The 15,745-nt window shown below is 31.3% G+C and overlaps 1 protein-coding gene across 2 annotated transcripts; it reads left to right on the top strand.

Annotated features, from left to right (window-relative positions):
• The first annotated feature begins 237 nt into the window (after positions 1–237).
• LOC139514611 (activating signal cointegrator 1 complex subunit 1-like) lies at positions 238–13,830 on the top strand. Of its 2 annotated transcripts, none has more exons than XM_071304033.1 (8): positions 238–307; positions 6,863–7,006; positions 7,475–7,687; positions 8,103–8,281; positions 10,123–10,259; positions 11,679–11,798; positions 12,697–12,889; positions 13,695–13,830. In XM_071304033.1, exons 2-8 carry the CDS (start codon positions 6,901–6,903, stop codon positions 13,809–13,811), a joined length of 1,065 nt encoding a protein of 354 aa, XP_071160134.1. In that variant the 5' UTR covers positions 238–307; positions 6,863–6,900; the 3' UTR covers positions 13,812–13,830. The 2 variants fall into 2 exon arrangements, with proteins under 2 accessions (XP_071160134.1, XP_071160135.1); XM_071304034.1 differs by lacking the exon at positions 238–307 and adding an exon at positions 3,030–3,151.
• Positions 13,831–15,745: the final 1,915 nt, after the last annotated feature.

The raw sequence follows: 15,745 nt of genomic DNA, 5'->3' as shown, positions 1-15,745 counted from the left end.
CAGACAGTCGACTCTTTCAGAGATCAGCTAACATATGCTGTTCTCTCCACTATTATTTAAAAAACTTCATCTCATGTACATAGTTTTAATCACTACATCTGTTCTTTGCACTGTTTGTAAATAACTTAATTTTAATAAATAGGCCACGTATGCACCAGTTATTAATCATCTTTATTCAGATGGAAAACTGGAAAACTTAAAGAAGAAGATGCAATGACAAAAATATTTTTGCTCTTTAATGTGGAGACGTGAAAATTATTAACTTCCGGGGAAAAGTTTGCGAATTTTTTATTGACAAAAAAAATAAGTAAGTGTTTTTATACTCCCATTTACGGGACGTATAATGATATATACATACAGTTGTACGTCCGTTCGAACATGATGGGCATTATCTCAAAAATGCTTTGTTTAAGCATGTAACTATGGTGTCAATGGTGAATTGTCATTGACAACATGATTGATATGAGCTAACTCTCTGTCCCTATCCAATATACATGTATACCCTCATTTTTCAGTAGTCCGGCAGTCCAGATTTCCCCCGAACATAATCCTTAATGGTCTCTATTGCAAGACCTACCTATTGTATTTGTTGTCAACATGGTTTCGTCCTGAAAATGCATGAAATATTTGCCATTGGACGTTAACCAACCAACAATCAATCAATCTATACAAACAAGGAAACACTTTGTTTTAAGTAATTTTTTATCTTTTGAAAACTATTATTTAAAAAATAATTACACAATATAATAATTACTACACGAAATCATTAAAAAGAGATCATAGAGATAATTTTTTGTGTTTTTTAGATACAAAAATTTTATAAATAGTCAAAATTTCTCTGAAAATCATTTTGCATTGTTTTTTAGTTTTATAAAATTGTATGTTGAATACCAATTAAACAGAATTGAGACTGGAAATCGGGAATATGTCAAAGAGACAACAACCAGATCAAAGAGCATATAACCATGATAACAGCCAAAGGATACCAACATGACCAATGGATATTCAATGCAGAGAGAAAACCCTGCACCAGGAGGTGGGCCTCAGCTGGCCCCTAAATAAAGATGTGTATTAGTTCATTGAAAATGGACATCATACTAAACTCCATTCATATAAATTATTTAAACTTAGAATTATTTTTGGGATACGATTGCTGTCAAGCAATCTGTAGACTTTTACCATTGACCCTATGATACACTCCCTCACGTCATTCGTTTGATTCTAAACATTCAGCAACATCTCAGATTCTTATGATTGTCTTGCTTTAAAAGGTCAAAACAAGCAAAACAATTGAACATAAACAACTTTCCTGTAATGTTTTACTCATAATCTTCATGTGTGATATTTTCCTTGACTTATATGCGTGTTTTTAACAATACGGAAAATCAGAATTAAACAGTATTTATATTTAGTGTTTTTATAAATTTAGAAACACGTCAGAGGGAATTCCCAAATTTTGATAACTTGCGAGAGTTCTCTGAAAGCCGATCGATAATTCTATTTCTGTCACAAGAACTGAAGTGGAGTATTTCTATATTTTACCGTTATGAAACTGATATTTGATACTGTACTCTCATAAAGAATGTTCTTGTTCCAAATCGCAAGTCGCGGTTTGTTTATGTATTAATGCCCATGCGTGGTCTCACTAATTAGAGACAAAAAGAATTGTAGAGACAAAAAGCGTCAAGAAGCGACAAGAAGAATAATATTAGCAACAAAAAACTATTTAGCGACAATAAAACATTTTTTTATTTATATTTATACTTATTCGAAATAAATATTAAAAAGATATGCAAAAGAAAACAATTTCAACGACAGGAAAATTAATTTTGATAGGGGAAAAAATTAAACTTGTAAATCTAATTCAGTTGCTACATTTATTTACATGATATTTTATATAAGGTATCACAGGAAGTATTACCTTTACCCTGTCGTTTTATGGTATTACTTTTACTTGTGTTTTAGAACAATAATATATTTTGATTTTTATTTGTTTTTAAAACTATTTTTGTACAATATATAATTAACTTGCAAAATGCATTGTTTGTGCATAATTGTCCAGAAAATACATACACAAATTGTGAAATACAAATTAAGAACTGAAATCAAATAAGAGGAAAACATAACTAAAACGTGAATATTTTTCATCATTTTATTTAGTGTATTGTCTCATTTAACGATATTTATCATGTTTATGCATATAGATTGAAGATTAAAGGAAACTGATGACAATCTTGAGTTTTCAACAGTCAGGTGTTCACTATTCGGTACAATAATTGTATATTCTGGTGCATGTAATAGATGAAGGTGTTAATGGATGTTATTGTAGACAAAGGACACGCACCTAGTTAATCTCATTTGATGCTCTGAATTGTGTATTACCTTAAAGTGAAGCCACAGCTAATGTTGGTCCTATCAGGAAAAATTAATTGTACAGTTAGGAAGGAAATAATATTTCATGTTTTTTTTTTTATTAAATCCTTCAAAAGGAAGGTGACAAATCTTTGTTTTTATTTTCATTTTATAGCGTTTACATTTCCTTTGCTCTTACACATGTTTAATTTCTTCATATAAAAAGTACACAATCTCTTCCTGGATTTTTTTTTATTTCTTCATCTTTCAATATAATCCTAAAAAAATATTTTGATGTATGTGATAACAAAATGTATTCTTGTCGCTAAATAGCTTCTTGTTGCTTTTTGTCACTAATTTTTTTTCTTCTTGTCGCTTCTTGACGATTTTTGTCGCTAATTAGTGAGACCCCACATGCGTGTAGTTTTCCTGATTTCAAGGGGTATCAGATTGAGTGATTCCCCGCTTCATTGATTAATTTGAAACTCATGGGATTCTTTCTATGTCTGTCTGCATATGGAGGGCTATTGTTGTTGCACAATTTTAAATCATATGCATAATTTAAATTAAAATAAATGTTTCATCGTAAAAATTTCCTATAACACCCCTTCAGCAGAAATGGAATCTTCCATATTATCGTTTCGAGTTGTCTCCCTTTTCGAAGTATTGGTCAAGAAGAATTAACTCGTTAATGCCGATAAACGTCGTATTATATTAAGAACGATCTCAATGTAAACAGAGGAGTGTGTACGGAAAGGAGTCATGCCATCTGACCCAAAGGAACTTCAATAACTAAAGAGTAAGAAATGGGGTTCCTCCTAAACTGGTCCGACGTTCTATATATGAGACAATATCTGAAAAAGTCTAGTTTTTGGCAATAAGAAAAAACCAAAAAAAATTCTTTAGACCCGGTATTTTAATAGCACAAATCGAAGAACACACATTGGGGATCTAGGAACTGTTGTCTGTAATTCAAATAATTGTTTAATAAGGAAACAATGGCAATTTAAAAAATGGTACAAAAAAATTCCAGTTCTTTCCTGTTACCAAAGTGAATCAATTTTAAAAAGTTTCTAATGGGAATAAGGAATAAGTTTAAGACACTATTTGTGGTTTACTAGTATATCCTGCAATAGTTTATCAAATGCCAATTATTGATTTTAGCATTTGCAATACAAAAGGTTTAGAAATATACTTAAATATAGTCATATATGTCGGTAACATGAAAGAATCTTGAGTAACAGGACAACGGTAACAGGACAGAGTTGGTAACAGAAAGGATTTTTCTGCTTTATTTTAAAGTTTAAGAAAAATAAATCATTTTAGATTGGTCACAATTGGAAGATAACAGCAAACAATGTCATTTATCCTTTGAAACTGTATTTGCAAGATGAAAAATCTGCCTAGGTAATGAAAAATTCTAAAATAAATTCCTTTCTGTTACTATCTACTATACTAGAATTGCACAATGTTCTCTGCTGTTATCAAAAGCAAAAAACCTATTTTTTTATTCAATATACTGTATATTATTTTGAAATTTATTTGATATGGTGGTGATAACTTATATTAAATGAAATGGTTGGCATACAGTAGATTAACTGTTCGATTCTTCAGTGAAATTGTCTTGAACATCCTTCCTGTTACTGATGATGGTTATGCTGTTACTTTTGATCAGGTAACATGACAGAACGTAACAAAGGAATTACGCGATAGTTTTTGTCCTTTTTATCACATTAAATGTAAGTGTATTTCCTGTGACATATAACTTTTAAAAAGATGATATAAAAACACACTTAATGTTGTGGTGCACACTTAAAAATATTCTCAGAAAGTGTAAAAAAAGGCTATAACAGGATAGAACACCAATAAGTATTTTTCTATAAATTCTTACCTTGGATGGGCTTGAATTTTCAAACCTGGCCGCCTTTCCAACTATTTCTTTGTACTAATACATGCAGGGAATGATGCTCTTCACAATACATAAGGGGGAAATAACTCTTGGTCTTGTAAACGTTTCCACAGGTAAAAAAAACACAGTGGTAACAGGAGGGAAATTACCCTTGGGGACAAATTTTTTTTTTTCTTAAAATTTGCAAAATTTTATTACATGCTATAGTTATAATATAAAAAGACAAATTAGGGGCAAGTTGATTACATAATATATCATATATGTGAGAATCGGACGCCTTTTTAATTAATTTGGATATTATTTGAATGATTTAGTTTTCAAAAAAATACAGGGGACAACATGATTTTAGGGGGGGTTGAACATTTAAATTACAATATTTTATTGGAAGAAATATAAGAATGAGTGTTTAATTGGCAGGCCATGGTGCATTATATAATTTAGTTTATACTAAAACTTAAAATTTTCAAAAAAGATGGTTGAATAAAAAAATAATTGCTGGTGAAGTGCGGGACATGGAAATTAGACTTTTTCAGATATTGTCTCATATAGCTTCGCACCGAAGGTCAGTGTAACGATAAGTGAACACAACAGGGGTCCAGTTTAGGGTTCCTCCTAGAATTACGGTGATAAGATACGGAAGCAAGTTAACTCGTACCGCGGCATTGGAACCAAAAAAGTTAACTTTGTACTACTGGGAAGTCGTACCATTCAGAAAAATATATTAAAAAATATGTTTTATGGGTTTCTGTTTGTAAACTTAATAGAAATAAAGTTGAATTACTTGAATTTTACACAGGAGTTAAATGAAAACTTAGACAAAAATAAAGAATGTGTTAAAGCATTAATGTTTTAACTGATCTTTCAAACTAGAACATAGGTGGATCCAGCCCCCCCCCCCCCTTTTTCGTGGAAAAAAATTGGTTGATTATAAAGGGAATCATTGAAGCATGACTGGAGCGAGCCCCCTCTTAGGTCAGTCAGCGGGCTCCCCCTTAGGAAAAGTTCTGGATCCGCCACTGTAGAACTTAATCCAGAGGAAAGTTAAAACATTGCTTTAACTGTACTTTATTAAAATTGAACATGTTGAATATATATATATCCAATTTAAGTTAATTAAAGCTGTAATCCATGATCACAAATTGAATGCTATGTTTACAATTGTTGAAAGCCATGTGCTTTTTTTGCGGGGAAAATGCGGACCCCCTTAACAGGAATCAGTTACATTTCATTGTTATTTATAGACAGTAAAAATAATTTTGGCAATCATTTTGACTAACTGCTAAGATTTAATTATTCATGAAAAATTTTCTTCGGGTGAAACTGTTAATACTTTAATTATCTACATCTGCCACAGTATTTTCTATCCAATATACAAGGAACATTAGCTACAAATTGGTCATTGTACTTTCAAATTATATACATTTTACAGACTTAAGAGGTATTGGGTGAAAGTAACGTATATTATGTATATTCATCATTTAACACAATTTGAATGCATTTAAATAAGTTGGTGCGAGTTAGCAATGGTACGAGTTTGCATTGGTACAAGTTTTTTTTAGTGGTACGAGTTTACAATGGTACAGGATAACTATAATTCGATAAAACACAATAAGTACATGGCTCATACACTTGTAACGGGGATTGGCTATTCTTTAAGTTGAGTGACTATTCAGATTGTTACATTTTGCATGTGCAGTTGAATTAGTTTAGAGATTAATACTATCCAGCTGTACCAGGGTTACTGACCAAAAATGCTTGAGACTCCCGCATGTTCATATTATTTTGCGGCAGTATTCTTGGATCTATTTTTTTCCTCTTTGATCTTTTCAATTTTGGCCAAATCTCATGCATTTGTTTAATGAAAATTTGGCAGAACTGCTATACATGTGTCAATGAAAACTATGGCAATCGTATCCCTCAGAGCATTCTGCTCTTTGATTAATTATGGAATTTGTATAATTTCTTGTGCTTGAAATTTTTAATAAACTTCATGTTTATTCTGTATTACAATGTTTTGAGCGGTGCATTAACATGATTAACACTTTCCATACAATGTGTGTTTTTTAGTTAGTGCTGTGCATTCTTTTTTGTAATAGAAAAGTTGTGTGCCCCAAAGAACATTAATATACAGAATATACATGGAATTTAGTATTAAAATTTCAAGCCAAAGAAATTATGCAAATTCCATAATTAAAAATAATTCCAAGTTGAAATAATAGCCTGTTTATTGCAACTTCTTGTCCATGGTTGCAACAATTTACAGCTATATATAAGTATATTAAATAGGAAGCAGATGTATTTTAGAATACATTTTATTTTAAAATATCACTAGAAAGCACCATAGGGAATACAGAAACTGATGTGATGTTCAAGCTAGGGTCAAAAGAGGAACACTAAGAAATTAGGATACAAAGACTGATACCATTACCATGAATTCATATATTTAAAATAGAAAAAATAGTTAATTAACTGATAAATAAAGAAAAAATCAGTAAAATCCAGCGGTACATGTACACTACAATCAATGACAATAATTACTTTTGAAAAATTGATAGATGAAACATTTTTAAGAAAGTTTAATAGTGTAATTCTTTTTTTCAGGAATGTAACAAATCTCACTTGACCACTAATTGTTTGAAATGGATGTCCTAAGACCACAGATAATAAGAATTGGAGATAGATGTTATAGGAAGAATCCTACCCTTGAGAGAGATATCACAGCTGATGAAGAAGAGGAATATGATGGTTTGTAAAATACTGATTTAGTGTTACTTTAATCAATCTTTTTTAAAGTAATGAATTGATATATCTACACAATGTACAATGTACATAAGGTAAATATGTTATTTTAAAAATTGTTCTTTTTACAGAATAACCTGGATTGGATGGTTGAAATGTGCATATTGAAACAAAAAAAGTTGTGCACTTATGGAGAATGTATATTTTGGGATTAAATGGGGAAATTGCTTTAATGTTTAACTGAGAAAATATAACTTGATGAATATGATCTTTCATTTCAGATGAGAAAATTTCAACTTGCAACTTGAAGGTATTGGAAAATATTGGTAAAACTGTTGGTAATATTGTTCATGTCCTTTATTTATCTTATTAGTCCCTTTAATGTATATTCTTTTGTTGGGAATCAGTTGGAAAATTTCAATCTCAAGCAGTTTGCCTGTTTAAAACTCTCATTAAATGTTCATTTTTTTCTAGATGGGAATAGTGAAGATTTTGGATATTGTGATGAGGCTTGTGATTTGGACATTTCTGTTGAAGAAACAGATGGTGGATTTCAATTAAAACTAGATGTCCCTAGTGTCTTCTTTAAACATATCATTGGTAGGAAAGCTGAGACAAAGAGAAGACTAGAAACAGAGACTAGAACTCAGATCAGAATACCAAAGAATGGACAAGACGGACCTATAGGTACAGTAAAGGCACTACTTTATAAGTGAGATAAAAAAAAGTTTTTGGAACGATTGGAACTATTATTTCAAGTTTTTCCTACGGCATAGGTCTCCCAAACAAAAAGTAGCACTCAACTTGAGGAATTATGTTGAGAAGAAGGACAGTTTGAAATGTGCTAGAAATTTATACATATATCAAATTTAAATACTTTAATAGTTTTCTTGAAACAACTATCTGCCAGTAACCAAATGATACATTTTTTTTTTACATGGATGTGAATAGATGAAGTTATTAATATTTTTCTTGTGTAAAGTGTTATTAACTTAATGATGAATAATGAACTCAATTTTAATCTAAGAACAAAAAATATTTTCGTTATATTGTAACAATGAGTCTATTCAGTAATTTAAAGATAAAAGGGATTTGTTTTCAGTAATCCAGGGTCATGACAGAAAAGGTGTAATTTCTGCTAAAACAAGAATTGATTTGATAGTAGATGGAGCCAGACAGAGAGAACCATTTACTCACTTTCTTTCTATTCCAATTAACAATGCCAAAATGCAAGAGAGCTTTGCTGAATTCAGAACTGATGTATTGAGAGAATGTGATGGGGTAAATATTTTCAGAATTATTTTTTTAGTAACAAGGTGGTCATAGATTCAGTTTCCAATGTATTGTAGTAAAATTTGAATGACTGTTATTGATAATTACATACATGAAGATTCTTTCGACTTAAGAACAAGGCTTCCAAAACGGTCATATATTCCGGACAATTGTATATTGTCCTGTTAAAGTCCAGCTGGGCAAAACATGAATCAGTCATCTACTTTATAGTTTTCAGGGCTTTCTTAAGAGACAGTCATTTCAACATAATTCGCGATCTTTTTGACCAAACTTTTGCCTTCAACAGCCACACATTTCCGGTCTTAAAAGTGACATGATGATCAATTACTATCAAAACGACCCGACCCCTCTTTCAATACTTTCTAATTTTAATCAAGGCTTTTTAGTGTTGGACAGCTGAAATCTACCTGTTCATGATCAGGTGACAGGTAAACTATTTTCAGTACCGGACATCGTATAAATTAATCGATCTATTCAAAGTTATTTTCGTACATTTCAGTGGTTTGTATTTAATTGATTTAGTCCAAAAGATTAAAATTATAAGAAATACATTTATAAACATCATTTGATAAAAAAGTTAAAAAGGTTTTAAATGAAAAATCAACAGAACTACATTGTATGAACTAGAACATGTGTGCACATGTGTGCAGGTGGGAAATTTAATTATGCATCCTACATTTCTTTAAAAATGATAAAATTATCATTGATACCTGTATTTAACGTTCATTTCAAGTATTTTGTTGAAGAAATAACGTGGAAACAAAGAGCTTCTTCACTCAGTCGTTCTTTGTAAACGTACAGGGATTTTACTTATCCGTTTCTGGTCCTTCTTCTTTCGTAATTCCCTCCTGCTTAGGAGCACTCGGATGAGACCGATTAATTATAACAGTATCTGTACATTAAAACACACAATAAATCCTCTGTAAAATATAAATGAATAGTATCCTCCACCATAATAACCAGTGTATGTACAAGAAGTTGTGAATTTATATATAAGCATTAATATAGGGACTTTAAAAGTAATATAATGTTAAAATGGCAAGAAACATAAATAAATTACATGTTTGTAAGGCTTGGGAAGCATAATCTGTGTTTTACCATTGTCAAGTTAGCATCCGGTATTAGAAGAAAATATAATTTTAAAAACGAAACTAAAGTTTTTGACAATGTTATTTTGCACAAATAAAGAGTCTTAAGGCAGATATGAGCCAGCAGATATGAGCCAGCTGATATGCACACTTCAAATGATGCACTGCAAATTTAACAGTTTACGTCAGAGCATCAAATTCATATCAAAGTAAAGTTTAATATCGGTTTTTTTTAATCTAATGTCAATCATTGGGATGGCCATCTGATTACCATAATTGCCTTTTGTGACTTAGTCTTGAGGGATTAAAATCGGGATCAGATATAAAATGTCTAGCTGGCTCAAATATTTTTTGGAAGCCCTGCTTAAGAAATGTTTGAAAAAATTATATTTCTTGGTTGCCAGCAATTGCTTAGAAGACTTAATGTGGATTCGTTTATTTTTGTGGATACCAATTTTCATGGATTAAGGAACACTTACATGTTCTTGGATTTTTTATTTCATAGTTTTGCCAAAGTGTCCATTTTTAAGCATTTAGAAAATTTGTCATTCATTGAACATTTAATTTCATGGTTAATCTTTACCCATGTAATCCACGAAAATTGGTATCCAACAAATATTAAAGAATCCATAGTATTTTATATAAACAAATCTACCTTTTTTGCAGTTTTGATGTTGAAACTCATACACATTAGGAAAAAAATTATTACAACCTTTAATTTCTTCAAATTTATCTTTTTAGGATAGAGGTATTGACGGTTCTATCTTCCAGAAGTTGCAGAAGTTGCATTTAACAATAGGAATCTTGGCCTTAATGGATGACAAAGAGATACACAATGCTGAGGAGTTGTTAAATGAATGTAAAGAGAATCTTATAGAGTAAGTGATACATGAAGTTGTAAAGATAGTCTTATAGAGTAAGTGATACATGTTATATTCACATTAAACATTTGTTACAAAACATACACAAAAAGGTAAGTCAAAGTTTAAACAATTAGTGTAGATGTTGTTTTTGTTTGACTGCTGTCTCTTTGATAAATACACTGTAACATTACCCATGATGACCAATATACATGCTATGGGTTCATTTATTTTCATGGGAATATAATTTGCATGGATAATAGAAAAATTGTATTTTGTTAATACTTAATTTCTTAGTTTTGCCAAAGTTTGCATGTTAAAAATTTCTCAAATTCTTCATTGAACTTTATCTTTATAGTTCATCAATTCCCTAAAGTTGTAGAAATTTGGTACACAATAAGTAATAATGAATCCTTAGTATATAAATCCCATTATACAAGCAATGCATGTGATGTGAGTTATTCAATATAAAAAAGATGTGGTATAATTGCCAATGCGACAACTCTTCACAAGAGACCAAATGACATAGAAATTAACAACTATAGGTCACCGTACCACCTTCAACAATGAGCAAATCCCATACCACATAGCTATAAAAGGCCCAGAAATTAAAAACGTAAAACAATTCAAAAGAGAAAATTAACGACCTTATTAATGTACAAAAAAATATATAAAAACAAATGTGTCAAACAGCAACAAAAGACAACCACTGAATTACAGGCTCCTAACTTGGAACAGGCATAACAATGTAGGATTAAACATGGTAGAGGGTCCCCCAACACTCCCCTTACCTGGAACTGTGGTGTAATAGTACAACATAAGAACTAACTATAAAAATCAGTTGAAAAAGACTTAACTCATCAGTCAGATACAAAAGAGATATGTCTATAAGCAAAAACACAGAGTGGACGTAGCCAAATACTTGTACATCCCAAAAACAAAAAGACACTAGTACAGAACTGAGAGAACTGGCAGTTACTGACAGCTAGTTCAAAGCCAATAACAACTTCTAAACAAAACATGCATCAAAGACTAATAAGATATAGGAAAATGTGGTATGAGTCCCAATGAGTCAACTCTCCATCCAAGTAACAATTTATAAAAGTAAACCATTGCCTTGAAGTGAAGTTCTGGGGTAGAAAGTAGCTAATTATTAATATGCATGGCATACCTGATTTTATATTGATTTAAACGCTTATACAGTGTAACTCACTTCATCCAAAACCTGGTTATTCCAAAATCCTGCTTTAGACCACACATTTTGATGGTCCCAAAATATGACTTTCCTTGCAGAAAAAACCTGAGTATTCCCACACCCTGCTTAATCCAACATTTTTTTCTGGTCCCCAAGTGTATCGGATTTCACAGGTTGCACTGTAGAACTTCAATAGGCTGTACAATGTATTAATTATAGCAAATAATCTGATTTGTTTTCAGACCTATTCTGAAATCTGAACCACTGTTAATACATTTAAGAGGATTGGAATATATGAATGATGATCCACGTGCAGTGGATGTGATGTATGCTAAAATAGACACAGGAGAAAACCTTGATAAGTATGTACAGATGGTAGAGTATAAATAGATCATATCACTTACACATATATTCTAGTCATAAAATAGACTGATTTTGAATCTCATGATAAAAATAAGGAGATGTGGTACGATTGCCAATGAGACAACTATCCACCAGAGTTCAAATGAAGTGGTTATACACGCCAATTGCTTTTAAAGTTCCTTTGGCTTTACTTGCATGTATTTAAGATATGACATTAAAAAAAATGTTAAGTTGTAATATTGTATGGAAATTTCTTAGGGATAATTATTGACCATACTTTATTAGCTTGACATATGTGGTTGGTTCATTCTGAACAGAATGTGTCCTGTGTTTGGGGTATGCAAAAAGATTGTTTGCAGTGTTGTAAAATAGAAGAATTAGGAGATAACTATATTGTGTTTTAAGTTTGATTTACATAAATTGCACCATGTAGGTTTTACTGTCACAAGTGTCACTTTGCAAACCTTAGATAATTGATGTGTGACGCATAAAAAACCAAATTTTATGACTACAATACAGTTATCTCCTTTCTAATGCAAATTTAATAAATCATTCCATTCCTATCATTCTTTTGTTGTTAAAGTCTCTTTTTGAAATTAGAATTTCTGGAAAATTCATTTTTGTCTTTGGCATTTTAACAGTCTGATGGCATCTGTATATTTCTGGGTTCAGAAATAAAATCAGAGAGGTCTTGGCTTAAGAATTGAATGAAATAAATTAAGTCTGAATAATTTCAATATGTCAGCTTCCATTTGTTTCATATTGTAAGGTTGAAAATTAGTTTCTGCTCCTCATTTAATTAATTCCATTGATACAAAAAAAAAAGGAAAAGGATAAGATGTTTTTTTAATATTTGAGTATTTGCTTTTGAAATAATTAAAAATCATATAATTTCAGATTGCAAATGATAGTCGACAGAATAGTGGATAAATTTACATCAGCTGGCATTATGACCCAGGAATATGACAGGGTTAAGTTACATGTTACAATAATGAATACCTTATTTAGAAGAGATCCAACAGGTGCTCCAGTGCAAAGACAAAAAGGAAAAGTGGAAAGAGAATCATTTGATGCTTATAATCTTATAAAGGTGTGTTACTATTTATCACTGGTTTTGATGTATTAAAAAAAGAATGTTGATATGATTACAAGCAAATCAGATGAGAAGAAGATATGTTCAATTTCTTAGATATTGGTTAGATAGAACTAAAATCTAATATAATACATTGTAATAAGTTAAGGATAATTTAACATCTGACAAATTCAGCTATAATCTGCAGTTACAAAAAACAAAAAATGCACACAAAAGGCTTGATAAAATAATCAAATGATTAAAACCTTTACACTACATTTTAATTGGCTGGTGTCTAGTGAAGCTGAATGATGTTTCAGGTACACTGACATCCTGAACTCCTCCAGTGATAATGCAGATGCATTTTGTATCTGACAGTAGGTTTCAGTGTCTTACACTCAATGGATTTGGATTGTGTAGCTAAAAACAAGTCACTGGGTCGTTAGTCTTTGCTGTAAGTTGTCTCACTGGGGATTTTTCAATAATCTTGTGATGCATAATTTGGGAGTGTAAACATGTTACTTACTGGTTGTAGACAATTTCAGTGGCTCTGCATAGAAACTGTTCAATTGTTGAATTAATATTGATTTACTACAAAGAGAATGTCTTTGCATGGCTGCATGTGGGCCTTTAAAAAAAGTACAATTCATTTTGCATTGTTTTGAATCACAGTTATTGTTATATTGCAATAAGACATTGTGATAAATATGGTTATAAAAGCATATAACAGGCATACCAATGTTTATTTCTTCTTCCATCCTGTCAAGTAATCAGTTATGTTATTTTTAACATCATTAACAAATGTTTTTTTTCTCTTTTACAGAGATTTGGTAATTATGATTTTGGAGAGTACTGTATAGACAAGATACATTTATCACAGAAGCATGGGTCAGCATGTGATGGATACTATTATTGCACTTCTTCAATTAATATACCATAATAAATTGTTATAAATGTTATACACTTTCTAGCATCTTTCTTTCTTGTCAATGTTTATACTTTTTAATGCCCTTGTTGTAGGTAACGGGAGCATTAATTGTTACCCTTGACTGTCCGTCTTTCCTTCAGTCCATCCCATTTTTGTTGCAGCACTTTTACTTTAGTAAACCTCATGCAAATTATTAATGCTAAGAATCACAACATGCAGAAATAGTTAAAATATGGATTGTGAGTTATTTACCACTCAAGAGCTGCTGTAGATTTACTATTATTCCTTGGATACCAGTTTTCGTGGATTTCGTGGATACAGGCCATGGGAAACCACGACTTCAAATGTTCATAATTTGTTGTATGATAAAATGCAGACTTTTGGAAAACCATGAAATCAAATATCCACGAAACAAGTGTTCCTTAATCCATGAAAATAAATGAACCACGGTATGCCCCCTTTTTAACTTGGAAAACTGCAGAGCCTGAGCATTATGGCATTATGTCCTCAGACACATTCTCCTATTATTTACCACAGTTTACACAAGATAAAAAATATTTAAAAGACATTAAAAGAGTAACAGGTAACAAATCAGCAGAGCATCTACAGTGGTGGATATAATTAATTAAATGCCACTGGAAATAAAGAAAGCAACTTCCAATCAATCAATGAAATAAATCCAGTAAAGGAGAGACACATTTAAAAAAAACATTATTCTCTAAAAGTACTAAGCCAAATGCTACCAAACTTGAATGCTTCTCCATGTATCAAGAGTAAAATGTAAATGTAAACCTAAACAGCAGTTAGAAGGAATCAAAGTCTATGTCCTGCAAAGTTTCCTGAAAATTCAGACTACCCATAATGGAGTTGATGCCCTATGAAATGTCGTTTTTGGGCAATTTTCAACAGTTTTTAGTTGTATTCAAAACTATAACAGATGTTAATGATTAGCATAACAATAAGATCTCCAAATGAGTCAACATTGATGATGTGTCAATTTATTCCTTATCAGAGTACATGCCCTTGGAACACTACTTTTACTCATTTTGTGACTAGCCTGTGACATAATGTGAAAACAGTAGAATTTCAATCTAGTGTTGACAGCAATGGCATAAACTATTTGCACAAACCTTTAAATTTTAGAAGCTAGAAGACCTGGATGTTTCATATCTTGTATGCACGTTATGTTACAGAGTTTACTTCTGTCATATGTTATTGTCATTGACCCTATTTTCATGGATTAGTGACTGCTTGAAAACATTTTTTTAAAGTGAAACATTCAATTACTATGAGTAAGGCAGCAACCATTTGATTTTCTGGAGGGGGGCTATGGTTTTTTTTTCTGTACAAACTTTTTTTTTTCGCCTATGGCGAAAAACAATCTACTTTTTTCGCGACAAGTCGCAAAACAATTTTTTTCTTTCAATTTTAGCATTACATATAGTGGCAGCTGAGGGTGAAACAAACAATTTTTTTTCTCAGAATCAAAAACAAATTACTTATTTCGCAACAAGTCGAACACAACAGCTGAGGGTGAAACAAACAAAAAAGGGGGTTCCAATAACAGCAAAACAGTAAATTGATTTGGCTTATAACAGATAACAAGGAATTGAAAAGGGTCAATAACAGATAACAGTAAATGAAATCTTAAAATCAGTCCGGCCCAGGACCAATACAGTAGATCTTATTATATAACTGGTTGCATGGATCTAGCTAGGCCTTATAACTAAAACAGACACATATATATTCACTTATTTACAGGACATTTTGTCGAGAAATTAAATTGAAGCTGTTAAAGACACATTATTATTTACAGCGACAGTTGTGAGCTTCACTTTTCACTATGTGAACCAGTTAAAAAGCTTTTAAAAAATGAAAGTCAGGGTTCTCTTTCATGTAAATAAATATGAGGAGTAGCACTTCTAAATGTGAATGCTAAAAGCAAA

Source organism: Mytilus edulis, chromosome 3 (genome assembly GCF_963676685.1).
Source record: "Mytilus edulis chromosome 3, xbMytEdul2.2, whole genome shotgun sequence".
Taxonomy (NCBI): domain Eukaryota; kingdom Metazoa; phylum Mollusca; class Bivalvia; order Mytilida; family Mytilidae; genus Mytilus; species Mytilus edulis.
The sequence above is the reverse complement of the archived record's forward strand: the minus strand, read 5'-3'. Positions and strand labels throughout refer to the sequence as shown.

Bases quoted from the DNA above. Each gene is read 5' to 3' on its own strand.
- LOC139514611 (XM_071304033.1), top strand. From the start codon at position 6,901: ATGGATGTCCTAAGACCACAGATAATAAGAATTGGAGATAGATGTTAT. The intron at 10,260-11,678 runs GTAAGTGATACA...ATTTGTTTTCAG, and splicing joins TGTAAAGAGAATCTTATAGA to ACCTATTCTGAAATCTGAAC. The intron at 12,890-13,694 runs GTGTGTTACTAT...TCTCTTTTACAG, and splicing joins ATGCTTATAATCTTATAAAG to AGATTTGGTAATTATGATTT.